The 14,917-nt window shown below is 44.7% G+C and overlaps 1 protein-coding gene across 1 annotated transcript in view; it reads right to left on the bottom strand.

The window, feature by feature from the left end:
• Nucleotides 1-14,917, bottom strand: part of PARK2 (parkin RBR E3 ubiquitin protein ligase) — a 1,395,896-nt gene that overhangs the window by 234,897 nt on the left and 1,146,082 nt on the right. The window contains exon 8 of the mRNA XM_019549987.1: nt 13,413-13,474. Coding sequence (XP_019405532.1) covers nt 13,413-13,474 — 62 coding nt within the window. The remainder of the gene's footprint in view (nt 1-13,412; nt 13,475-14,917) is intronic.

Genomic DNA, 14,917 nt, shown 5'->3' with positions numbered 1-14,917 from the left:
AGGGGGAGGATCACCTCCTTGGACCTGCTTGAGATGCATCTGTGGATGCATGACAAGGTGCGGTTGGCCTTCCTGACCATGTCCCCACGCTGTCGGCCCATGTTCATATTGGCCTCAATAATGACTCCAAAATCCTTCTCTGCCTCTGTGCTTATGAGAAAGGAGTTCCCTGGCATGTAGGTATGGTGCTGGTTCTTCCTCCCCAGGTGCAGTACCCTGTACTTGTCAGTGTTGAAATGCATCCTGTTCTCTTCTGCCCACCCCTGTAGCCTGTCCAGATCCGATTGCAGCCTATTCCTTCCTTCTAGCGTGCCCACTTCTCCATATATCTTAGTGTCATCTGCAAATTTGAACAGGGTGCTTTTTACCTCCTCATCCAAGTTGCTGATGAAGATGTTGAACAGTGCGGGCCCCAGAACCGAGCCCAGGGGGACCCCACTGCCCACATCCCTCCATGTTGAATAAAACCCGTCTACCACCACTCTCTGGGTGGAGTCCTCCAACCAGTTAGTAACCCATCTGACTGTGTAGGCATCGGCACCACAGTCTCCTAGTTTTTTAATGAGAATAGGGTGAGAGACCATGCCGAAGGCCTTCCTAAAGTCCAGAAAGACTATATCCACCGTGACACCTGCATCCATGGATTTGGTGACCTGGTCATAGAAGGCCATCAGGTTGGTCTGACAGGACCTGCCTCTAATGAACCCATGTTGGTTGCCCCTAAACATAGTTTCCTCTGCTGGCCCCTCGTGGACATGCACCAGGATAATTTTCTCAAAAAGCTTCCCCAGGACCGCGGTAAGATGGGCCTATAGTTCCCTGGGTCCTCCTTCCTCCCTTTTTTGAAAATGGAAACCACATTGGCCCTTTTCCAGTCCTCCAGCACATCGCTAGAGCACCATGAGTGCTTGTAAAGCCGTGCCAGAGGTCCCACAATAACCTCTGCTCAGTACCCTTGGGTGGAGATTATCTGGACCTGCTGATTTGAAGACATCCAATCCCACCAGAAGTTCCCTGACTAGCTGCTTGCTGACCCTAGGCCTGGGTGTGCCTCCCATGGGGCCTACAGGGGTCCCAGTGGGGGGGAATGACGAGATCCATACTCAAAAATGGAGGCAAAGAAATTGTTAAATAAGTCAGCTTTGCTGTCTGGTGTGACAACCAGATTTCCTAGCATGTCCTGCAGAGGCCCCACATTACCCCGGCACTTTCTTTTTACCCCCTATGTATTTAAAAAAGGACTTCTTTTTAAATTAATCAAAATCAGCTTTGCTGTAGTTTAAAATCATTGCCATGTGTCCTGCTGTCTGGGGGTAAAGAAGGATGGTTGTTTTCCCTCTTTTTTTATGGCAGCCGTTCAAATATTTTAAAACAGCTGTCATATCCTCCCTTAATCTCCTTTTCTCCAAACTAAACATACCTAGTTCCATTCAACTTGCCTCATATGATTTGCATCCCAATCTCTTATCATCCTTATTGCTTGCCTTCAAGTCCTTTCCAGTTTCTTTGTATCCTCCTTAGGTTTTTCATACAATGTCTATTCTGACAGCTGCATTTATCTGGAACTCTGAAGGTCTCTAGAGTTCTATATTCCCATGTATAGAGAATCTGTATAATGACAGCTGCCATATTACTACGGAGTTCCCTTTCAGGCGATACTCGCCGCCTTCCAAAGAAAATATAAAATGCATCTCCTTGCACAAGTTTTTCCTAAGTGTTTATATTTGGAGAATATAATACAGTAGATTTTTCCAAGGGTATGGCACTAAGGACCCTCATCTCTTAGCTTTAAAGAGAGGCAGGGGTGTGCAGTACTTTCAGAATCAAGCCCTAGATGAAGAAAAGATAGAAAGTGCATAGTGAATTTCACATTTGCTTTATTTAAACAGGCCTGAGCTCAGATAGCACAACAACTTGATTAACTGAGAATTAAAGGAAGGTAATATAAATAATGCCAATCAACATGGGTATGTGGGAAATCGATACTGTCAAACCAACTTTTTTTCTGATGAGATTACAAGTTTGGTTGATAAAGGAAAGAGAGTTGATGTAATAAGCTTCTGTATGGCATTTGTCTTGGTACTACATGACATTTTGATTAAGAAACTAAGATGATATGAAATTAACATGCCATATGTTAAAATAATTAAAAAGCATTTATCTGGCAGGTCTCAAACTGCAATTGTAAATGGGAAATCATCATTGAGAGGGTGTATTTCTAGATGAGTCTTGAAAGGTTCAGTATTTGGGCTTGCACTAGTTAACATTTTTTATAAAGAACTTGGAAAACAAATTGAAAACTGCTATTAATAAAATTTTTCAGGTGACAAGTTGGAGGTGCACTGTCGAGGCCCTGAAAGATCATGATCTGACAGGGAAAGGAGTCCAAGATGAGTGGTCTCTCCTTAAGGACATGATCCTAATAGCTCAAGGGAAGTCCATTCTGGCCTGCAGAAAAGGGAGTAAAAGGGCTGAGAAACCCCTTTGGCTAAATGGGGAACTCATGCACCTCCTTAATCTTAAAAGAGATGCCTAAAGAGGATTATGCATCATTGGCCCACACATGTAGGGAATGGACCAGAAAAGCCAAGGCCAAAACTGAACTCAGGCTAGCTAAGGGAATCAAAGACAATAAAAAGTCCTTTTTCAGATGCATAGGAAATTGAAAGAAAAATAAGGGCAACATTGGACCCCTGTTGAATTAACTGGGGCAGCTAACAACCAACTCCCAGGAAGAAGCTAATCTCCTCAATGATTACTTTGTGTCAGTTTTCCACCAGCCCAAGGGGGTCACCCTGCCTGACAGGACACAGGACTACAAGGGTACGGGTGACCATATACCTACCTACCATATGCATTGTGAGGGAGCACCTTGAGAGGCTGGACATCCATAAGTCAGTGGGCCCTCATGAAATGCACCCAAGAGTGCTAAAAGAGTTGACTGACATCTTAGCTCGGCTGTTGGTGTGGATATTTGAAAACTTGTGGTGCTCAGCTGAGGTTCCTGAAGACAGGAAAAGGGCCAATGTGGTATTTATCTTCAAGAAAGGAAGGAAGGAAGAACCTTGGAACTACAGGCCAATCAGCTTGACCTTAATCCCTGGAAAGACCTTCAAGAAAATTATCAGAGAATCCATCAATAACAGGCTGGCAGAAGGCACCATCCTGAGAGACAGCTAGCACTGCTTCATTATCAGTAGGTCATGCCTGACCAACCGCATCTCTTTCTATGGCCAGGTTACACGTCACCTGGACAGGGGTGTGTGGTTGATGTCATATACTTGGATTTAAGAAAAGCCTTTGACTTGGTCTTCCATGATGTCCACATGGCAAAACCGGGGAGCTGTGGCCTTGACAACCTCATGGTCCACTGGCTGGGGAACTGGCTCTGTGGTCAGCCCCAGAGAGTGATAGTCAATGGAACCGAGCCAATGTGGCACATGATGACTAGTGGCATCCCTCAGAATTCAGTACTCAGAACAGTACTCTAAGATATTTATTAATGATCTGAATTCAGGTGTCAGAAGCAGACTGGCTAAGTTTGCAGATGACAACAAACTGGGGAAGCATAGGTACACTGTAGACTAGGCTGAGGATTCAAGCCAACTTAGACAGGTCTAAGTGGGTAGATGGAAACCTGATGACCTTCAGTATAGAGAAATGCAAGATGCTCCACCTCAGGAGAAAGAGCCCACACCATACTATAGGCTTGGCAGTGCTTCACTCACTAGCACTACATCCAAAAAAGACTTGGGGGTCATGATTGACCACAAGATGAATATGAGCCACCAATGCAATGCTGCAGCCAGCAAAGCAAATAAAACCCTGACTTGCATCTACTGATGCATCTCAAACAAGACCCAAGATGTCATTCTCCCGCCTTACTCCACCTTGGTGTACTGCTGGAGTACTGCATCCAATTCTGGGCTCCACACTATTAAAAGGACATGGAGAAGTTCAAGGAAGTCCAGAGCAGAGCCACACACATGATTAGAGGTCAAGAGAGCAGGCCGTATGAGGCGGGGCTGAGAGACATGGGACTCTTCAGCTTGGAAAAGTGTAGGCCTAGAAAGGACTTGGTAGCAGCCTGTAAGTACATCGGGGTGTACATCAGGACCTGGGAGAATGTTCATCAGGGCTCCCCTAGGGAAGACTAGGTTCAACAGTCACAAACTGATGGACGACCGTTTTAGACTGGACATAAAGAAAAACTCTTTTACTGTCAGAGTCTCCAGAATCTGGAACAGACTCCCCCCAGAAGTCGTGCAAGCACTTACTCTGGACACATTCAAGTTGTGTTTGGATGCTTATCTTGCTGGGGTCATTTAACCTCAGCTGGTTTACTGCCTGTTGGGCAGGGGGCTGGACCCAATGATCTCATGAGGTCCCTTTCAGCCCTAATGTCTATGAAATCTATGAGAAAAGAGGATAGATCACTGGTACAGAATCAGCTGGATCATCTTATAAATAGGGACCTACTTAAATCATAGCAGATGTTCACTGAGTAGCAGTGCCTTTTAGCTTTCTTTTTTCCCCTGCCACAGAGTGGCTGAGAAGCAAAAACCACAGCATTAATTACCTCTTGGCCACTCAGCAGCTGGGGGGTGGAGGGAGCAGCATGCAGCAAAAAGACTGAGATTAAAGGCATTGCTGCACCATGAACTTCACTGTGATTTAGGTAGATCCCTACTCATAAAGCAATCAAGCAAACCAGTTGTGTTTTAATGAATATGCCAAATTTGAAATCTCACAGCTGAAAAAAAACCAACCAGGCCATACTCACAGACTGAAGGATAAAGGCACCCAGGAGGGCTGGGAGCCTCTAAAGAGCATGGTATTGAAAACCCAACAAGAAACTATTCCAACATGATGGAAGCATAAGAAGAATGGCAAGAGACCAACATGGCTGCACAACAAGCTTCTAGGATACCTAAAATGCAAGAGGAAAGCATACAGGCAATGAAAAAAGTTGGCAGGTCACAAAGGAAGCATACTAGGAAATCAGAAGAACTTGCAGGGATAAAATCAGGAAGGCAAAGATAAAAAATGAGCTGCACATGACGAGAAGTTAAAGACAACAGAAAGAGGTTCTATAATTATGCTGGACCAGAAAAAACCAAGAAAGCATTATGGAGAAGGATGTGGGAGTCCCAGTAGATCACAGACTCAATATGAATCTGCAGTGTGATGCAGCTACACAAAAGGCAAACATGATTTTGGGATGCATCAATAAAGCTTTAGGTGAAAGACACAGGAGATGATATTGTCTCTCTACTCGGCACTAGGTAGGCTTCATCTAGAATAATGTGTTCAGTTTGGGGCTTCACATTTTAAAGTTAGAGAGGATCCAGAGGTGGGTGACAAGAATGATAAAGGCCTTGGAAGGCAAATCATACAAGGAGAAGATAAAGGAGCTAGGCATGTTCAGTTTGTGCAAAAAGGTGCTTAAGAAGAGACATGATACCAGTCTTCAAATACTTGAAGGGCTGCCATAAAGAGGAGGGGAAACAGTTTTTCTCTCTTGCTGCAAAGAATAGGATGTGGATCAATGGCTTGGAGTTGCAGCAAAGTAGGTTTAGATTGGATATCAGGAAAAACATCTTCACTGTTAGAACAGTGAGACTGTGGAATAGACTGCCTTGGGAAGTTGTGGACTCCCCATCACTGGAAATGTTCAAGAAGAGGGTGGAAGGTCACTGGTCAGGGATGATCTATGTATAGGTATGCCTACATACTACTGTGGGTATCTTCCATGCTTCTGGGCTTTGCTATGAGCCTACAAGAGAATTCCTCCCATCCCTCACCCCCTGCCCACTACTGCTACATGTGTCAGGGCTTTTTAATCTCTTCCTCAAATGCATTGGGTGTTGGCTGCAGTCAGGGGTGGGGATTTTGACTGGGGTGTGCCAGTGCTCCTGTTGGGACCAAAGCTGGAGGTTCCTGGCTAGAGGACCTTGCCCCTCCATCTTTACACCCTGGGACTGAGATATTTGTCGTCAGGAAGGAATTTTACCCCACGGCCAGATTGGTATGGACTCTGTGTGTGTGTAGAGTGGGGAAGGGGTGGGGGCACGTTGCCTTCCTCCCTGGTGGAGATCGTCCTGAGATCTCTTGAGCATACATTAACCACCTTTACAGAAGCAGGATGTTGATCGCCATGGTTCCCCTTCTTTAGCTGGTGCAGGTTAGAGTGATACATGTTGCATTGTGTCAGAGTTGACTGTGTAGTGTTACTAAGAGGTTAAACAAGGGATTTGTACAGGGTGGTTTAGATAGGGATGATCCTGCCTAAGGCAGGGGGTTGGACTAGATGACCTCTGGAAATCCCTTCCAGCCCTACTTCTCTATGATTTTATACAGGATGGGGGCCTTTTCCTGGGAAATGATTCATTTCACAAGGACATGAGAGATATAATGGAATAATCAACAGAATTTGGGCTACTAGAGTAATGCCAAAAGGGTAATGGCAACACTTGGATAAACAAATAGGAATACTAAGTAGAAGGGGGAAATTTATATTACTACTTTATTTGGCAGTGATGCAATCTTTACTAATATAGTGTATCTTGTTTCGATGCTAGCACTTCCAGGAAGTGGCTGATAAGGCTGGAAAACATGCTTTAACTTACTTTTTGGTAAACTAAAGTGTAACTTGATTACAGCCTAGAAAAACCTACTTGGGGAACAGAAAAATAATAAGAAAGGGCTTTTACATCAGAGAACCAATGATGTAACAAGATCTGGGACCTGAAATTTGAAGCGACAAAAATTCATACAAGAAATAAGGCTTTCTTTTAAAAATACATGGTGTCTCATGTATTCAGCATCCCCACACTTCCAAATGGTGGCAGGAGCATTTTAATTAAAGTTTGTCAAACAAGCTTTAAATAAGCTTGCCATTTTGAAGCACAGGACACTGAATACATGCAGGCACTTTAATTACAGCAGATTAGCTTTTTCCTGAGAGTCACTCTAATTAAAGACCCCCACCATCTGCCCCCTAGTAAAGATGCCCCAAGTTTTCAGATGATACTATGTTATTCCAGGTAATTAAATCCCAATCTGATGGAGAGGAGTTGTAGAAAGAACTCACCAAGCTAAGGGAGTGTGAAAAAAATGGCACATGAACTTCAGTATCAACAAGTGCAAAGTACATGGGAAAAGTAACTTCAGTTATTCAAACACTGTACTGGGTTCTGAACTAGATGTTATGACTCAGGAAAGAGGCATTAGAATAATTGTAAATTTTCTAAAAAATATCAGCTCAATGTTCTGTGGTGACCAAAAAAAGCTAAAAAAAATGTTAGGCATCATTAAGCATGGAATGGAAAAAAAAAACATGGAACATCATGATATTGTACAAATCCATGCTACACCCACATTTTGAGTCCTGTGTGCAGTTCTGGTCTCCACAGCTCAAAAAGGATGTTGTAGAATTAAAAAAGGTACAGAGAAGGGCAACTAAAATGATCAGGGGTATGAAGCAGTTTCCATATCAGGAGACACTATAAAAGAACAGAACTTTTCAGTTTGGAAAGGAAAAGGCTGGGTGGAAGGGGTGGGTATGATAGAAATCTATAAAATCATAAAGGATGTAGACAAAGTAAGATAGAGAACTGTTATTTATGAAGCCCCAGAATACTAGTAATTAGCAGGAGACAGATTTAAAATGAACAAGAGAAAGTACTTCTTTATGCAGCTCATAGTTAATTTGTGGAACTCATTACCACAGTAAGCTATAGAGGTGGATTGTATAGCCAGGTTGAAAAAGGGACTAGACAGATTTATGGATGATGGATCTGTTAATAGCTACTTAACAGGACAGTCAGAGGCACATCCTCTGGCATTTCCAGACCAATGATGGAAGATGCTAGAAATGGTAATGAACAGGATTACTCTAGACATACCATCCCTCTAAAGCATCCACTCCTGTTGAAGACAAGATAATAGTTTAGATGGACCATTGGTCTGACCAAGTATGGCACTTCTTATATTCTTAAGACTGGATACATTTATAAATGATAGGCTTTGGTTTAGGCAAGACCTATGGTTTAGGTCAGCAGCCTCCAACCTTTTTAAGTAGGAGATAACCTTTGGCATTTAAAAGCAACCCAAGGTCTAGCATGTACTGCTGCCACCCCCCCACCCACCCCAGCAGGTAAATCTGTGGGGAGAGAAGCGGGCGTAGATTGAGGCAGAGGGAGAAAAAATTATTTGGGGGGAAACCTCCCCAGTAGGTATGTCCCACCCAGCCGGGGCTCCACTCAGCTTACCTGTGCTCCTGCCTCTGCACCACTGTCTCTCACGGTGGGGGCCTCTATCTAGCCTCTGCCCCTTCCCTCCCCCATGGACTGACCTGCTAGGCTGGGGCATGCACATGCATGCACTTGGGCACTCAGCCCCCCAGTCCCCCACCCCAGCCTGAGACCAACTCCGAGATCTACCACAAGAATCTCAGATCTACCGGTGGATCAAGATCCACTGGTTGGTGACCACTGGTTTAAGTTGTACAAGATCACACTAGCTTATCACAAATATCCCTTTGGGCCTTTTAATCTATGAAGCAAGAGACATGTTACAAAAACAGGTAAGAATAGACATGATGTAGGGTGCATTTTTTCTTTTGACTTTTGTTAAGGGCTGGGTTGAAGAGGCTGCAAACTAGGTGAGGTGAATAGAAATTATTCATTCCAGGGAATAGGTTGTAGGAGGAAGCAGTTATAATTAATTATGGGGGTTTTTTTTTTACTATATACACGAGTAAAGCAAAAGGCAGGCATTTTTTTAAGACTGAGAAAAGTAAGAGAAAGTAAGTTCTTTGTAGTGACATATGTAAGGAAATTCCTGGAATCTTTCCTTTCTTTACAGGACCCGCTTTGCTGATGAAGTTTTATTTGTATAATCTTCACTTTGTTTATGACAAAATATCTGATTTAACCATCTCTCACTAACTGAACTCTGTGGCAGAGCCGGTGGGGAAGAAGGGGGAAACATCTCGCTTCCACCTCCTTCCTTACCTGTGGTGCATCTGGGATTTACCTGGGTGGTGAGACCCTGCAGGAGCCAGGAGAACAGAACCTCACTCCCAGCCATGTCCAAAAGACTGGTCAAATTGGGTGGCGGCAGCAGAGGCACATGCTGCTATGAGCAAGCTTTCTGATTGGGGGCAGAGCCAGAGCCCCATACCAGGTCTGCTATTGGTAACTGGCTGGCTAATCAGAGCCTGGACAATCCTTTGACAGGGATTACCAGCCCAGATGTGTGGTGGAAGCATCTTGTGATTGGAGTGAAGAACCAGCAGGAAACCCCAAAAAGCCCCTGGAACGGAAGCACAATGCTAAGTGAACTCCAGAGCAAGCGGAGCACCAGACAGGTGAAAAGCAGCCTTTTGTTATATTTATTCAGGACAGACTCTTGGATATTCCAGGCACCTTCAGCTATAAGGCTGGGCGCAAATAAGACTTTAAATGTTGACATTGAATGACTGCAGACCCCTCCTAAGGGTCTGAGTCCTAAAGACTGTATTACATTAGAGGTTCACAGAGGGAATGTAGGGATTGGAGGAGCTCCCATTCAGGCCCCTAAGGCCTACTAACTGGTCCTGAGGGTCACAGTTTTATAAGGGACAGCTGATCTCTGCTGTTTTCCCCTCCACAGATTATGACTGTTCCTAGGCTGAATACCACCTCCTGTAATTTTTGGCAGATGAGACCAAGTGAGGACAGGAACAGCCTCACCCTGAGGAAAGACTATCCCAGCATTACCTTGCCAAGGTTTGGACTAGCCCCAGTCACTGGATGTTCATAGCCTACCCTGGGAGGCCAGCAGTGACTTGGGGACAATCTCTCTTTCTGAATTTTCAGTGTGCCCTAGGCTAAGTACAGACAGTCAAAGAGCCAATTGTTGCAGGTTTCTCTAAGCTGCCAAGACATGTTTAAAGGCCCAATATATTTTCAGAAGGAAACTTCAGTCCACAGCTTTATTCCCCATATCTGTGTTATGAAATAGTCTTCCTCTACCCAGGTCTACTAACAGTGCAATGGGAAGTAATTCCATCATGCAAGTTGGCCATATTAAAAGTGTCCTAAGTGGTGAACATCCTGGAGTGCTGTTCATATTTATTAACAGCATGTTGACGACACAACCTTAAATCTCTCCCACTGACTTCTCTCTTGCAACAAACACAGACCGCCTGTCTTCAGTTTCAGAGTTCTCTGCTTGTATAGATCTTATGTGATCACATAATTAAAGGCTGAATATCCATGGATGTGTAAGGTAGGGTGAATTAAGACGATATGGATAACCTTAATTCTGCCATTTCCTAACTTTTGATTGATTGACTAGGCAACTTTAACAATATTCTTCTAACCAATTCCTTGTGTAATTTCAGTTTGCTTTTTTTAAAACTAGAGCATAGAAAGGAATTTCATTATGTGACATTATAGTGATACCCTTATCAGTTCTGGAAACTTAAACTCTGCTACACAGTCCTCTGCCACATCAGCTATCAGAGTGCCTGATAGCACATTGTCATTCTAAAACAAACTACTAGAACAAACATGATGGGCACCAGAACTATGCACTTTGCCACTGGGTTACACATGCACAGATGTGTGGCAACAAGGAAATGTCAAGACTCAGAGAATGAGAGTTACATTCCAAACTCTGGAGGGGAGTGTGCTCTAGGATGGATGCAGGGTTTTCTGCCCATTCCTACACCCAAACTCGGCCTCAGCTGTCCCACCTCATTCAATTTTATCCCTTTCCTCTACTTTCCCCCTGTAACAGGAGGCCAGCTCAGGGCCGGATCTCAACACTGGCCCACACTCCTGCCTATGTGGAGCAGTCCACCCAGTCTTATCTGCCATGACTTGCTGTTTAATAAACTCATGTAAAACGTGGGAAGCTGCCCATTTTAATGCCTTGATGCCAAAGGCAAGACACACGGCTCCATACTGTCCCTACACCATGTCCCATGTCTTCCAGATGGCATCCTGACTTATTATCTGCTCCAGCCTAAGGCCAGACAAAATTCTGCCCCTTTGCTGGGCCTCTAACATTCTGCTCTTCTCAGGCCTCGTACATACCACCCCCTCTCACAGGGCCTCTTCCACTTGCCCCCTCTCACAGGGCCTCTTTCATACTGCTCCTCACCGGGACTCACACATCCCACCCTACTAAGTGCAGACCTTTGGGTTCCTCTTGGGCCCTCCTTTACACGGCTCTTCAGGCTTCTTCGTTCACATACTCTACCCGGTAGATGCACAGCCATACTCTTCATGGCCGCCAGCCTTCTGCCCCACACTGGGCTGAACTCAGCCACTGGCCCCTCTCTGGGTAACTCTATGTCCCCTCCATGGGGCTTCTCTCTCTTCCCCCTTGCCAGGGCCACTGGGGTCTTATACCACCATGGCTCCTCATTTGGCTAGTCTTAAGCCCTCTTCTCTGCAGTCTCCAGGCACTCAGCCCATGGGGCTCACGTGTCCAGAGACATGCCTGTCCCCCGCCTCCCCTGTGTCTGCTCTCTAAATTACTCACTGGGTAGTGGGAGCTGGGGTTATAAGGCACCCCTACCCACCTTTCACTGGGGAGGCAACTGGCCTGGCATTTCTGGGGAACTGCCTCACCATGGGCAGGCCCACCAGGCAATCCCTCCCCAGCAGAGTGCAGCTGTAGGTTTTACCCAAGACCAAGAGCCCTCTGCCATCTCCATAGCTCCTGCCCTTACCTCTGAGATGTTGCAAGCAGCAGTTCAGCCAGGTGGTACTTCTCCAGCTGCCAGCAGCAGACTTCTGGGTCAGCCCTGAGGGCTTATATCTAAAATGGAGGCTGCTCAGCCCCCTCCTCCAATCCCAGGTCCCTCCTGGGGTCATGTGGCTGCCTCATTAAGGCTAGCCCACACTTGCAGGCCACCCTGCTGCCTGCTCTCAAGCCTTAAAGTGGCAGACACCAAAGGTGCTCTGCCACACCCACCTTATGTGGCTACTTGTCTTAGTCATGTTCTCCTTTGCCCAACCAGATCCAGTCTCCAGTCCTCAGACCTCTTATCGCAGTTCAAATTTCATTGTCCAGCTAGTTTTAGTCTCTCCCTCTGAGTTCACTATCCACATCTGAGTCTTCCCTGTCACTTCTACTCTTTCCATTTCTCCACACCCAGTCTCAGACTGCTTGGTCAGTTCAAATTCCCCCTTATCTTTCTGTTTCCAGGCTTACCTTCACCAGGCATTCCTGGTCCCCCATTTCTTAGCTCACCATCCAGTTGCTCTCTTCCCTCCCAGCAGTGACCCAAGGCCCTCTCCTTGGGTTCTGTCTCCTTGGTGTCCTTCACCCTTCCACCTCATGGTTCTCTCTCTTAAGCCCTTTGCTTAGTGAGTCCTCATTCTCTTCTTGTTCCCATTTTCTTTTCAGATTTGTCTTGTCTTCTCAATTCTGTCTCCATTTCCCCCTTCCACAGGTTCCTATTTCTAGTCTCCTTGTCCCATAGTACATTTGTTATGGCATCTATTTGGGAGGATAGGGAGTCCTGAATTCTGGACATGATTCTCAGGAATACTCATGAATTTTACACCAAATAATCACTGGATAAATTGCAGTTTGGGGGCAGTTGGACAAGTACAAGGTGCAATCTACATGCCTGGGTAATACTGAAAACCAAAAGACCTAGAGTTGAGGCAGCACCTGAGCATGGGATTTTTGGATCACCATTTTAGAACTAAATTTTGCTTAATTCTCATTTAAACCTGGCTTCTAATTTTGGTTGCCTGCCTCAGTTTCTGCAGGGCCCAAATTAAGGCATGGAGGGTCTGATTTGAGTGCTGGGCACTGAAAATTTCATCCAAAAGTTGGCATCCCAAAAATGAACCATGCAAAATAGAAGGCAAAGTTCTCAACTGCTTGGTGCATTGATTTTAGCATAGGCAAAATGGGAACAATGCCCACATCCCACAGCATTGTAAGATTTGTTCATGAGACTGTGAAATTCTAGCATTGGAAGTGTTCTAGGCATTGTTATCATTATGAATAAGAAAAAGGCTTTAAAAATATTGGACATTTTTGGACTACAAAGACACAGATCACATTGTAGATAGTTATGAATATCCATCCCTTAGGCAGATTTCATCCTTGCATTTTCTTGTTTGCCTATCTGCCACTTTATGGAGCCTGTTTACTGCTGAAGTCCCAAGCTGAAAAGTGGTGGCAGATAGCAGATGTACCAATTAATAACCTGTCAAGACTGATGGATAGAATAAAAAAAAAAGATATTCTCACATAGATCCCCTGTGTGTTTTTCTCCCCCATTCAGGGCACAAGGGTCATGAGACACACACTGCTTCCCTGGAGAGAGACGAAACTATCTCATTAGTGTCTATCTTTCATGACACTATGACGCTGCCTTTGCGATGTTAACTCACCTGTTCTTCTCCCAGAATTCTGAAGTGATGAAGCTCTTTAATCAAGGAGTCTGGACAGCCAGCTGTTGGAAAGAAACAAAGAAATGCATGTTAGGATTCACGGCTGGTGGGGTTTTTTTGGAAGGGAATATGTTATATATAAATGCAAAGAGGATAGGATGCAGAGATTACATTAGATAAAAACAAGATTACATGAAACAGATTAGAAAGATTTGTCACGGTTCTCTGGGCTTCAGAACACTAAACACCATCTATCAAAGAATCCTACCATATTTCAGAACATGCTTCCTAGAATGCTTTGAAAGATTATTTTCCATATATCTTAGCCCTTTCCCTAAAAGACTACAAAGTACAGAGAGTAATAAAAAGGGCAATACCTTCTGCCAGCTCTTAAATGAAAGAACGAATGCACTGTAATTAGAAAAACTCACATCAAAATCCTGAAGCTAAACAAACCTGAATTCAGGCCCAAACGTCATGTTGTTGGGCTCATTTCTAAAAGTGATGCAGGTCTTCCTTGATGCCCTGAAGACTTTTGCAGACTGCACATCACTTAAATTTTGGCTTTCTCCAGGATACTTCACTCAGTGTATGTAACTATTACTCCAGAGTATAACATGCAAACCGAATAAAAGGGAGAGGAGATACTTACCAGGCTTTTACCACTGCATTAAGGCTAGATTGCCAAGGCCTTACAAGGGAGTCAGAAGGAATAAATTTCACTGCATCCATGTCCCCGTGCCCCACACTTACAGCTCTGCTCAGGCTGCAACTCCATTCAGATTGGTGAGAGCAAAGGCTACTTTACCGATGCTCACTTAGCTAGGCATGGAGCATGAAGGCCTGGTAGGGTGTAGGAGCAGCTTTGCTCACAGATTAGGGTATCTGGCTGTTCAAATACATGAGAGTAGAAAAATGCTGCTCTATGAAAAGAAAAAAAGACCTCTGTAAGAATCAAATCAGAGGATTTGCTGGGGAGGAATTAAGATTTTCTGAACCTGCCCCTGGGTCGGCACAGGTACGAGGAGTTACAGCTTTGCCTGCATTGACTAACATTAGTAGGGGGCAAAGGAATTTAGAGATATATTTTTTTTTTAGGATCTCTGTCAGCACTGGGGCTTTACTGCTCTAAACATCCTGCAACACACTTAGATTTGGTCTATATTTAAAGGTTTTGCCAGCATAGCTATGTTGTTTAGTAAGGGTGTGCGAAATGGGCCCTATTTGTTTCAGCCTGAATTTGGGACAGTGATTCAATTTGTTGATTCGGATCACTGTCCCTGATTTGATTAGGCTGAATCTGAAGATTTGATGCTGATTCAGAGAATCAGTGATTCGGCCATAGACACAGCTTTAAATGTTTTTTCTACATACCTTGAGGTACCAGGTGCAGCTCATAGTTTCATAGTTTCATAGTAGCTAGAGTCAGAAGGGACCTAGGTAGATCATCTAGTCCGACCCCCTGCCTTGGCAGGAAAGAGCACCGGGGTCAGATGACCCCGGCA

The sequence above is a fragment of the Crocodylus porosus genome, unplaced genomic scaffold (assembly GCF_001723895.1).
Source record: "Crocodylus porosus isolate Cpor-Errol unplaced genomic scaffold, CroPor_comp1, whole genome shotgun sequence".
Classification (NCBI taxonomy): Eukaryota; Metazoa; Chordata; order Crocodylia; family Crocodylidae; genus Crocodylus; species Crocodylus porosus.
This window is presented reverse-complemented; position numbering and strand designations above follow the sequence as displayed.